The sequence below is a fragment of the Nipponia nippon genome, unplaced genomic scaffold, assembly GCF_047370975.1.
Source record: "Nipponia nippon isolate SJK-2023a ecotype South Korea unplaced genomic scaffold, ASM4737097v1 scaffold_2, whole genome shotgun sequence".
NCBI lineage: Eukaryota > Metazoa > Chordata > Aves > Pelecaniformes > Threskiornithidae > Nipponia > Nipponia nippon.
Window position 1 is genome coordinate 58,031,584 of NW_028262336.1, and position 12,383 is coordinate 58,043,966.

Below are 12,383 nucleotides of genomic sequence, written 5' to 3' on the forward strand. Positions count from 1 at the left end.
TAGATAGAGACATGCTGATTTTTGTGAGCTTCTATGTTGTTGTTTTTAAACTTTCAGAAATAGTGGGTTTGATATCTTGTATTGATTTGATGAAATGCATCTGGTTTCTGTAATTTCTATCAGGCTAGAGGTTATGAATACAATGATAATTGCTTTCATTGGTATGCTGGCCTTGGTAACAGCTGCAGAAATTGGCAGATATGAAATGGATTCTATTTCAGTGATGTAACACTGTGCCCAAACTGTGTAGTTTCTCAAACAAAACTATACTGTAACAGAAACATTTGTCACTAAGATTGCCTGTAAGATTAAGATAAAACACCATTTTCATATATACTGAAGACCTTATGAGGATAGGAACAAAATAACTTCAAAGCATTGTTTTTGTCAGACTCGAATAGTACATTTGACCTTTTTTTTCTTTATACCTTCACCTCATTAATTTGAGTGCACAGTTCTGATAAAGCTGTATGAAAACTGTACTAGTTATTCTGTATATAGGTAAGGGATGGAAAATATAAGCAGTTTTTGTAAGTGTATTGCTTTTATTTGGTTCACAGGGACCACAGCTGGTGCAGAGTCTAGCTTCTAGAAATATTGTGAAGATAGCAGCACATTCAGATGGGCATCACTATCTTGCTTTGTCAGCAAATGGTGAAGTTTTCTCTTGGGGTTGTGGAGATGGTGGAAGACTAGGCCATGGGGATACAGTGTATGTAATAAAAATAATAATAACACTTATTTGCCAGTGTTCTGAACTCTTAGTAAGAACTATTCAGTTGTGTTTATAAGCACGTTCAGCATTTGACATTCACCTCTGTTATTGAACAGAAATTGCATTCTCCCTGCATGTTTTCTCTGCCTCTAATATTCCCAGTTCTGTATTAACGCTACTTTCTGAAATATTTGCGGATAGAATGTGTAGTAGTGGTTGCACTGCTATTACGCCTTTTATTCATGGCTTTATGAATCCACAACACATTTTCTCTAGAAACATTGACTGAAATGTCAGAGCAGGGTCATCATTTCCTATGCAGTCATGTTGCATATATCATTCCTTTTTTTCCCCCGTGTTAAACAATAACATTAGTGTTCTGCTTTTGTGTAGGAGCAGTCTTCTACAGAGGTATTCTGTAGAGGGTATACATCAATATATTTTAGAGGTTCTAAGTGTATTCCCCCAGTGCTGAATTCCCTATATGGCAAAGGAGTTACTACACAAGGGTTAGCAGTGTCATGAAATTAATTGTTCAGGTATAGCAATTAAAGATAATCTTTTTTTTATAGTAGACAAATAATTTTTAAAAACACTGCATTAACTTAATTGGAAGTAGAAATCATAGTTGTCAGACATTCCTTCAGTAGTTTGTATGTTGTTGAACAATCTGAACTTAATTTTTGGCTTATAGCTCTATTTATATCTTGATACTTCAGACTAATAATAAGGTTTTCAGGTAGAATTGCTGCAATTGTTTTCTAACAAGTATGTCACACCTTTTATTATCTACTCATCAGATATCACCTTTTGTGAAATATGTCACCTTCTCTTTAAATAGCCCTCTGGAGGAACCGAAGATGATATCCGCTTTATCTGGAAAGCAAACTGGGAAACATGTTGTTCATATTGCATGTGGAAGCACCTATAGTGCAGCCATTACTGCTGAAGGAGAGCTATATACATGGGGACGAGGAAACTATGGCAGGCTTGGTCACGGTATGTTACTTGATATCTTAAAGTAAGTTGTTTGTCAAAGAATTGTCTAGTGCCTGTCTCAAATGATCTTATCCAACTTACCTAACGCTGATTTGAGAACCATATGTGGTTGCACAGGAATTGAAATAATTATAGGAGGGATTGTCTCAAAGCCACTAAATTTCCATGAGTTATGTGAAAATAAGCAATTGGATGGTGAAGAAAAATCTATACTATTCTCTGTTGCCTTCCTTGTGAAGGAAAGACTGTCTCATGGATTAAATCCATATTAGATACCTAAGAAACCATATGGGACCTTAGTCATGATGCTCAAATCTGAAAACAAAACCAAACCAACACCCCCCCCCCCCCCCAAACACCCCAAAACAAGCAAAAAAAAACCAAACAAAAGAACCTACCAGGCCTTCTTGGTTTTGCTTCTCTCACAGAACTACTTTGTTTTGAAGGTTCCAGTGAAGATCAGACCATCCCAATGCTGGTCACGGGGCTGAAAGGACTCAAAGTTATTGATGTGTCTTGTGGTAGCGGAGATGCTCAGACTCTTGCAGTTACTGAAAATGGTTAGTAGCAAAATATAACTTTAAGTAAGCTTACCTTTTCTTCCTTTCATTCTGAAGATATTTATACTGCAGATATGCTCATTTCAGTGGCTTGAATTCTGCAAGAATTTGAAGCTGAAATTCCTTTTTGGGAAATATATATGTGCATTTATACATTTTGCATATAATGTATGCAGATATATTTCCATGCATAGATATGCAATATATTCATTATGAACATGCAAATATATATTTCCATTTATGGTATATGTATTTAAAATACCCATGTAAATGTATAATATACACACAAAATATTACATATATGTACATACATGTCTAAATTTAATGTATTGTTATATAAGTGCAAATAACTCATGTTGTCACAACAGCCAGAATTTTGAGTAGGAGAATTGTTTGTGTTAACCCACAGGAAGTGCCAAAGAGAGGCTGTGTTGAAATTCTGCTTCCCAGCATTCCTGAGTGAGGTGCCTAGGGTGAGACAAATTTAAAACCTGAATTTCAGTGTGAGGTTAAGCCCCAAAGTCATCCCTTACAAAGCAAATAGTTCTTGGAAGCTAGCTGTTCTTTTAAAATATAACTGGTTATGGTGATGTGTAGGATTTAAAAGCTGAAAGATTTGCTCATCTGGGAAATGGAAACCCAGAATTTTTTTTTTTTTTTCTCTTGATCTCCTCCTTGCATGCTTCCATTGCTTATCAGAGTACCTTAGAGACTAGCTTATGCAAGTAGGGAACATAAATGCATCAGAGTGTAAAACAAGACTTTCTTTTTGGACATGCATGGGTTTACCATTTTTGAACGACAGTTTTATTTAACGCAGATGCACAATGACTTGTCTGTTTCTAAGTTCCTACATCAGGGCTTAGTCTTAGTAGTGTATTTCAAAAGAACATGATAGACAATGGCACTTTTAACTTCATTTTGTGAAATGGTTGAATGACAAGAACAGAAAATTTAAGAAAACAGGTTTCACAGACAGTTTGGCCATTTGATGTGGAAAAAGATTTTGCAAGTTCTTATAAATAATGCCTTATAATAAAAGAAGGCAGTTTTTAACTAAAGATCATACTACAGGTTTGATTTGCAGTCAACCCTGTACTTCCTATGTGTTTAAGAAGGACTTTCTGCACACTGATTAATTTTCAGTGCATGTTGTGTATTACACTTTTTATATTCAGTTTTAGCAACATGAAAGCTTTTAAAATCTTTTTCTTTCTTCTTATTGTAATGAACAATTAAAATTCTTATTCTTAAATTACAATTTGAAAATTGTGCTTATTATAGAATCTCAGATTTTTAAGAACGTGCTTGTCAAAACAGATAACTTCGTTACATGAAAAGGCAATGCAATAGTTTTTGGGTTTTTTTTCTCTTGATTTAAAGGCCAAGTGTGGTCTTGGGGTGATGGAGATTATGGAAAACTGGGAAGAGGAGGCAGTGATGGTTGCAAGACTCCCAAGTTGATAGAAAAACTTCAAGATCTGGACATTGTGAAAGTACGCTGCGGGAGTCAGTTTTCTATTGCTTTAACCAAAGATGGCCAGGTCTACACCTGGGGAAAAGGTGATAATCAGAGACTTGGGCATGGAACGGAAGAGCATGTTCGATATCCCAAACTGCTGGAAGGCTTGAAAGGTAATTGTCAGAGCTGGAAATATTACAAAGTTCTTTTTGCTGTTGTTGGAATCTTTTACTGGACACTAATGATCGCAACTTTAAGAATGATGGCACCATGTCATATTTTATGCTCGTTGCATTGAAAAAGGTAGTAGTGCACATTTTCCATCACTTCTGCATTTATATCTTTAGAATTCTAGCAGATGTAGAGCCACTATGTTACAACTACTTGAAATGCTCCTTGTCTTGTGTTCTCTTACTGCTTTTCTTTTATTACGTTCACAGAAATGCTTATTTAAAACACGTATTTTTGCATTGTCATGCAAATATATATATGCTTAGATTAAGGCATGGAATAAATGAAAATCACAGGCAACAAGTAATGTTGTTTAAAGTTGTGTTCGTGCCAGTACTTTTGACTAGTTTGTAACAGAGTGAAGATTTTTTTCTTGCATTTGTGAGAAACCTGAGGTTTTGTAGGGGAAGATGAGGAAGAAACCTTCTACATTGCTCTGTCTTTCCTAAAATTGTTGTTCATATATGATGAATGATCTAATTGAAAGTAACTGCTGAACTAATGACTACGATATAACTTTACAGTCTCTGTCCATAGATGGGGAGATCTTTTAATAAACCTTTCCTGAGAACGTATCTAAGTAGAAGGGATACAAAAGAGAAGATTTTTTTTTTAACTTGTAAACTTTTGTACTTAAGCTGTCTCTTAAGAATCTTTAAATATTTCCTTGGTTTTTCTTTTGCTGTACTCTTCCAATCCACTACTAAGGCAAAAGTGAGACTCTTGACATCCATAATGTGTTCATAGTTAAGTATGGTTGTAATTAGCACAGTTTTCCTTACCTCTGATATTTTTCTGTTAATGATTGTAATCTTTAAGTTGTATTTTCAATATTTGACTTTTCGATCAGGAAAAAAAGTGATAGATGTAGCAGCTGGATCTACCCATTGTTTAGCACTGACTGAAGATAGTGAAGTGCATAGCTGGGGAAGCAATGATCAGTGTCAACATTTTGATACTTTGCGGATCACCAAACCAGAGCCCGCAGCTCTCCCAGGATTAGACACGAAGCATATCGTTGGAATTGCTTGTGGGCCCGCTCAGGTAAGTTTTATTTTTGAATTGTTAATTGCAATTTGTCTTTGTCTCTCACTGAGCCTAGTTCTGTACACTGATCCCAGTCCCTCTTTCTGTGCTTGCATGACTTTTCTTATTGTTATTTCTTATTCTGAATAAGTGATGGCTTGGAAAAAACAAATCTTGTGCAATTCCTCTGCCAAAAAGGGATGACTAGCTTTCCCTCTGTTGGGTATTCTGAGAAGTAGGTATTTACCTGTTTTGTTTTTTGTCTGGTATAGCAATTGAAGAGTTGTCAAGCAAAATGTTTCCTCCAGCAAAGACAGTGAGGTATCTGGACTGGCATAACAGCACTTTGGAAAATGTGATAAAAGAGTTCTTTTCTGGGATTGGTAGGGTTTTATGTATGTTTACAAGGATGCAAGTGGAGGGTTCTCTTCAACAGATGTGCTGATATTATTTCTGCATCTTCTATTACTGTTTGAAGGCAGATGTCAGCTTTACACTCCTATCTCTAATCAGTGTCATCTTATATTTGGGAAATAACTGTTGAACTTTGTTTCCATTTATAGAGTTTTGCTTGGTCATCGTGTTCAGAATGGTCAATAGGCTTGCGGGTGCCTTTTGTGGTGGATGTTTGCCCCATGACATTTGAGCAGCTAGATCTTTTACTAAGACAAGTGACGGAGGGAATGGATGGCTCCTCTGACTGGCCCCCCCCTCAGGAAAAGGAGTGTATGGCTGTGGCAACATTGAACCTTCTGAGGCTTCAGGTACCTTCAGTTTCTTACACATTGAGCAGTCATTGAACTAAATGTTTCAGTAAATTGCGTGGACGAAAACAGTGGACTTAATGTGCTTTAAAACATTTTTATTGATTTAAAAAGTGAAATAAGTACATTATCACTCTCTGCTCTTTGAAATTTGGCAGCTAGTGGTTGTTTTTTTTCTTCTTGACAGCTTTTGGATCTCATTAAAAATGAGCTATAAAAATAAAATGTAAATTGATTAAGCCTTGTATACTCACTCAATAAGCCCATACACTTGGAGATTTTGAGCATTTCTAAGAACTTCAGATAGCATTTTTGAGTGAATGTCCTCTTTAGAAGGTATCTGACATTCACTGGAGATGTGCTACTTTTCCTAGCGTACTGCAGCGAAGTAGAAACAGTTGAGGTTATTGTTTAGGTTATTATAATTCAGAGTTTTAGGTGATATAGTTAAATATAGTTAATAATCTTTGAGTATTAGGTTAAATTCAGTATGTGTTTGGGCAAGCCGGCTTTTCCCTTTTATTTTACAAATTTACTTAGGAAAGTTTGTATCTTGGTCAGTGAACTTACTCAATTGCTCCAGGGTGGACTTTTTTTCAAGTTCACCTCTCTTCTTAATTAAAATTTGCATGGGTTTTTTTCCTTTCTTTTTTTCAGCTTCATGCTGCCATTAGTCATCAGGTGGATCCGGAATGCCTTGGCTTAGGTTTGGGCAGTATTCTGCTGAACAGCCTGAAGCAGACAGTGGTAACATTAGCAAGCAATGCTGGTGTTCTTAATACTGTGCAATCGGCTGCTCAAGCAGTGCTGCAGAGTGGATGGTCTGTGTTACTGCCAACAGCAGAAGAGCGGGCTAGGGCTCTCTCAGCGCTCTTACCCAGTGCAGGTTGGTCCTAAGATTTAAACCTATTTGTTTTGTGCTTGCATTTCTAGCTTACTAATAGCTTCTTCCATTCTTAGTTTCAGGAAATGAAATGAATGTAAGTCCAGGCCGTAGATTTATGATTGACCTCTTGGTGGGCAGCTTGATGGCTGATGGAGGCTTAGAGTCTGCACTAAATGCTGCTATTACTGCAGAAATTCAGGTATGTTTCAGCAGCTTTGCAGTTCTGTATAAACAGAGAAGTTGTTGTATCAAGTGTTTTCTGAAGCTTGTGGATTGATGTCATCCTCTCTAGACCTGAAACTTGAGCCAGTGTTTGTATGGAAGCATGGATCATATTCTCCTTTTGAGTGGAGTGTTTCTTTTCGTTGCCTAGAGTGATGATCTTAATGGTAACAAACATTTTCATAAAGCTCTGTAATAGGAGCATAATTTTACAAAGCACTTTGTACCTTTCTGTGGGATTCTTGAGTTCTTCACTTCCTTGATGTCACCCATATCTCTCCAGCAGAAATTTCAGCCTTATTACTTATGAATTCAAGATGAATGAATTCTTTGCAGCATCCCAAATTTCCATAGGTTCTGTTTCAGACTGTTTCAAATGTTTAACAGATGCTGACTAGTTACACAAAGGATGAAAGAAACAGTCTGTATATGCTGTTTTGTCCATTAGCCGCTCAGAGATGGGACATCCTCTGCAGAGACTGTTTTAAATTGCCATATTTATGTATGGCCATAAAAACAAAAATGTGCTTTTTCCTTGCCTCTTCATTTGTTTAATTCTTCCTAGTGTATTTTCTTCTTGGTTTTTCTCCACTCTTGGTAAATGGGGAGGTTTATGATGCAGGGGAAATGCATGTATTAAGTTTTGCTTTAATGTATAGTCTAGCATTAGCATTTTCTGTTGTATTTAGAGACATGCAGGACGTCTTGTTTCTTAACGAAGTCTCCTAGGGCACGTTTACGTTATAGCATAGGTCAGAGATGCCTGAGCCAGCTTCAGATATATGCTGGTCTAGGTGGCAGCATACAGCACTGCACAGGCTAGTTTACATTGTCTAAAACCTGGGTGAATTTGTTTCCATAGACTTCTGTATGTCTATAGCTCAGTAGCCAGTCTAACCCAGGTTCTTCTGCAGTGGACTGGATTTGTTACTTTTTATAAATACAGAGTAAACATGCCTTCAGTTGTGAACTATGCAGCAGCTACTGGCATGTTTAAACATACATAGAACAGAAATCAATTGTTAACTTGGTTTGCTGGAAATTGAATTTGGAGTTTTTCTACTCTTGTTTACCTTCACCTCCTACCCCCCGCCCTTTCTTTTTATGTTATAATTGTTTAAAAAAAGTGTGCCCATGTGATTGTTACGGAATATACAATACACATTTGTCTGGTAGGAACTGTTTCATTTCTGGCATAAGTAAAAGTACTTTGATCTTGTTATTATGAATAGTTGTTAGTAAAATGTTTCATAATCACAGTGGCAGTTTGCATGTTTTCTTTAACTTGGTTTACTTTTTTAGGATATTGAAGCAAAAAAAGAAGCACAGAAAGAAAAAGAAATTGATGAACAAGAAGCAAATGCATCAACGCTTCATAGGAGCAGGACTCCATTGGACAAAGACCTTATTAATACTGGAATCTATGAATCTGCAGGAAAACAAAGTTTACCATTAGTTCAGTTAATTCAGCAGTTACTAAGGTAATTGCTTCGAATTTGTCTTTTATTTTTGTACAGAAGATCTGTTTAGATGTTTTATGAACTAGTCAACTAAAGTCAATGACTAATTTTGGTTAGCAAATAGTCTCCTGCTAGCATTTTAGCTCCTCAGAATTCAAAATATTGAACATTCTCCCAGCTTATCTATAGTTTTGCTATTTTATGTTTGCTAAGGAGCAAAGTTCTATGCTTAAGTCTTTCTAAAATCAGGTAATTATTGCCTTGCTTTTATGGATTTTGATACTTCTTCCTGTACTCTGAAAGTATGTGTAACAAATATAGGACAAACGTTCAAAAGCCTGTGCTTACAAAGTATGAGAATCAGCACAATTTTATTTAGAACTGAATGTTTTGCCTCAAGGAGACTGTAGCTGGGGTTCTCAGTGGGGAAGAAACCTGAATTTTAAATTCTTGACACTGAGAAAGAATTGTGAATGCATGACCAATAGGGTGCTGAGAACAAAGCTTCTTTATGTCAGCTACAGCAGTATTTAATATGTAACATATGTAGCAGCAAGTAATTATGAGATTACTAAGAAATGTATTGCGCTTTTTCACTTAGTTGTGATGTTAACCATGTAATTTAATCAGTACTTGAGACTCTTTTGAACTACATAGTGTCATGACTTTCATTGCACCTTTCAGTTAAAATTATCAGATTATGTTTTTTTATAGTGAGTGATGACAAGAAATACAAAATTGATGTGTTTTACAAATCCTGTTAAACAAAATGCCTCTACAAAAACCACTGACTTTTTGGGTACTATGATGCAAACAAGGGAACATCCTACAAAGAAACTTCGCATAGGTTTCTTATATATTTGTGTGAAATTCTAGCAAAAGCTTAACCTGTGTTTCTGTGGACTGCCTTCACTATCAGCTCCCTTTAAGTGCTTTACAATACTTTCATACCAATTAGGAACATCGCTTCACAGACGATAGCCAAATTAAAAGATGTTGCTCGTCGCATTTCTTCCTGCATGGACCATGAACATTATAGCAAAGAGAGATCTGCTTCTCTGGACCTGTTGCTTCGTTTTCAGCGTCTACTTGTCAGTAAACTTTACCCAGGAGATTGTGTTGGGCAGGTCCCTAATACATACAGTAAGTTATTGTAAAAAAAGTAAGCTCCACCTCCCCCAAGCATTTCTGTAATACCTCTTTTACAGGATAGCAGTTTTCTATTTTAATTTATCTTCTTGTCTCATTTATCAGCCTAGTTGCTGAGTCTGTCTGAAAAGTGTTTGAAAGTAGTTTCTTTAAATTGTTTTCTGTAAAGGAAAATTTCTCTTTGGAAGGCAACAGGATCTATATAATAAATTTTTTCATAAACTTTTAAGAAGTTTTAAAAAGATGTGGTTTTTTAATTCAGTGCTAATACTGAGTGGTTGCATTTCGGAAGAGTTTGACCACTTTTGAAATCTGTTTCTTAAATATGATTATGTGATCGTTTTCTGTGCTCTTCCTCCTGTTTTATACAGGTCCTGACCTCTTAGGCGTTGGCTCTTTACTGAAGAAATACGCTGCTCTTCTGTGCACGCACATTGGTGATATACTTCCTGTGGCAACCAGCATTGCTTCTACTAGTCATAGGCATTTTGCAGAAGTATCTCGTGTCGTGGATGGAGATTTAACAGGTAGGATTTTCTTTGCTGTCCTCCTTTCCTCCTCTTCCATGAAATTGTGAAGTTACATTGTAGGTGTTCTTGAAAGTTCTAAATGACTAAAAAAGAGTCAGTTTAATCTTCTGATTGATGGGAGAGAAGGAGGGCAAATTTGATGAGGAAGGCAAGAGCTTTGTACTAAAGCAGTAATAAAAGGCAGAATGTATTGCTTGGTGATTTACTTCCGTGATGCTATAAGCATAGGTCTTGAATTAAATCTGAATATCTTCTGTGTTTCTGTGTTTTAGGCATTCTTCTTCCAGAATTGGTGGTTTCTATAGTGCTACTCCTCAGTAAAAATGCTGGATTAATGCAGGAAGCTGGTGCTATCCCTCTGTTGGCTGGCTTGCTAGAACATCTAGACAGATTTAACCATTTAGCCCCTGGAAAGGAAAGGGATGACAATGAGGATTTAGCATGGCCAGGAATAATGGGTATGTACTAGTAGCATCTGGACTATTTATGATTTCATAAAGTAGCTATGTAAAAATGGTGACTGTTTGTGAACTGCTCTCAGGAAGGGAATTCTACTTTACAACACAAATTTTTATTAACCAATTCATATGGCAGTCATATGACAATATTTATTTCTGTCAATAAATTCTTAAGGAAGTTATGTATAGAGGTAGGATTAAGCAGAGTACAGATGCAACTTATAAAAGCAGCAGTTACATCATTTTGCGTTTTGAGTGTGAAAAGTTGCAGTGAAAACATGAGTAGTACATCTATGCGTTTTGTTACTAAATTCTATCTGTAACATAAAGGGACAGTGATGTGAAAGCTTTGAAATAAGGAATTTTTCTTTTCCCAGGGTTCTTCATAGTATGAGCTGTGTCTGGGGTGAAAAGAGAACCAGAAAATGTGCATTTGTGACTGGGAGCATTTTACTAGTGGAGGGAGGAATGAAACATGGTTGACATAGCCCAAGAGAGCTAAAGGTCACGCTGCTAGACGGTAGTGTGTTGGGGAGAGCAAAAACTATGTGAAAATTCAGTTACTGGTCTAATAGAGCAAACTGAGATGAAGTGTGAACATTACTCTGATGTTTCTTGCCTGGATGAAATTACCTTTAGTTTGAAATAGTTTACTGACATGTAGATTGGAAGAGTTCTAACATGTATGTAACCATCCTTCTTTTATTTGAAAAAAAATCTGGATTTAGACTGAAATTAAATATACAGCTAATGCCTTGCAGGCAAGCATATAGTAAAACTAAAGTAATTTTGAGGGAGAACCGACTAGAGCAGTGATTTGCCACAACACTGATTGTTCTGCTCCACCTCCAAACAAAACAGCTGTGTAGTTGGGCAGCGTTAGGTCTTTGACAGTGTGACATTGGAGATTAGTGCATAAAAGAACACAGCATAGAGACAATTTAATTGCATAATATGTAGACAGGAACATATTAATAGCCATTTTGACTTTTGAGCATATCAAAAGACAAGCAGCCTTTGAATAGAAGTGAAGAATTCCGTTAGGCAACTATTAAAGGAATTTTTTTTTTAAAAAAAAAAGTACTTTCTGTTTTTCTGCTGATAAATTCTCTATTCGGTTTTATACCTGTAGGTTCGTTTTTTACTGGCCAGAGTTGCAGAAATAATGAGGAGGTGACACTTATACGTAAAGCTGATCTAGAGAACCACAACAAAGATGGAGGATTTTGGACAGTGATTGATGGGAAAGTGTATGATATAAAGGACTTCCAAACCCAGTCTTTAACTGGCAGTAGCATACTTGGTGAGAATCAGCATCTGAATTAAAGACACAAGTTACTTCTGTTTCAAAATTAGATGGCATAAACAGTTTTTTAGATATTATACTAACTACCTCATTCTTTCATTAGCTCAGTTTGCAGGTGAGGACCCAGTTGTTGCTTTGGAAGCTGCTCTGCAATTTGAGGACACGCGGGATTCAATGCATGCCTTCTGTGTTGGCCAATATATGGAGGTAAAAATGCTATATATTAATGGATACACACTTTCTGAAGTAAAGTATTGCTTTGCTTTCAGAATTCTTGTTGGAGCTTAGTTCTAGCTTTCAACTCCTATTTCTTTTAATTAGCCTGACCAGGAAGTGATCACAACACCAGATCTCAGTACTTTGTCATCACCTCTAATAGACACAGAAAGGAATTTGGGTCTTCTCCTTGGACTGCATGCTTCCTACCTGGCAATGAGCACACCACTTTCTCCTCTGGAAATTGAATGTGCCAGTAAGCAGAACTTCATTTTGAGCTTAAATAAGTGATAAATACTTGTCAAAGCACGCAAGAAGACGACACAGGCTAAACAAATTGACTGGAAATCTAGCACCTTCTTAGCTTTGCTGTCCTCTGAACAAGTTCTTTATTCTTAA

The 12,383-nt window shown here is 36.5% G+C and overlaps 1 protein-coding gene across 9 annotated transcripts in view; it reads left to right on the forward strand.

Annotated features, from left to right (window-relative positions):
- Nucleotides 1-12,383, forward strand: part of HERC2 (HECT and RLD domain containing E3 ubiquitin protein ligase 2) — a 116,098-nt gene that overhangs the window by 37,125 nt on the left and 66,590 nt on the right. For 7 of the 9 annotated variants that reach the window (XM_087759603.1, XM_087759609.1, XM_087759607.1 and 4 more), the window contains 15 exons: nt 561-712; nt 1,557-1,714; nt 2,143-2,274; nt 3,658-3,909; nt 4,818-5,011; nt 5,557-5,757; nt 6,415-6,643; nt 6,718-6,842; nt 8,168-8,346; nt 9,284-9,468; nt 9,846-10,001; nt 10,277-10,462; nt 11,595-11,765; nt 11,872-11,975; nt 12,090-12,240. In XM_087759603.1, the coding sequence (XP_087615729.1) occupies nt 561-712; nt 1,557-1,714; nt 2,143-2,274; nt 3,658-3,909; nt 4,818-5,011; nt 5,557-5,757; nt 6,415-6,643; nt 6,718-6,842; nt 8,168-8,346; nt 9,284-9,468; nt 9,846-10,001; nt 10,277-10,462; nt 11,595-11,765; nt 11,872-11,975; nt 12,090-12,240 (2,575 nt within the window). The remainder of the gene's footprint in view (nt 1-560; nt 713-1,556; nt 1,715-2,142; nt 2,275-3,657; nt 3,910-4,817; nt 5,012-5,556; nt 5,758-6,414; nt 6,644-6,717; nt 6,843-8,167; nt 8,347-9,283; nt 9,469-9,845; nt 10,002-10,276; nt 10,463-11,594; nt 11,766-11,871; nt 11,976-12,089; nt 12,241-12,383) is intronic. The other 2 variants (XM_087759606.1, XM_087759610.1) reach the window with 1 other exon arrangement.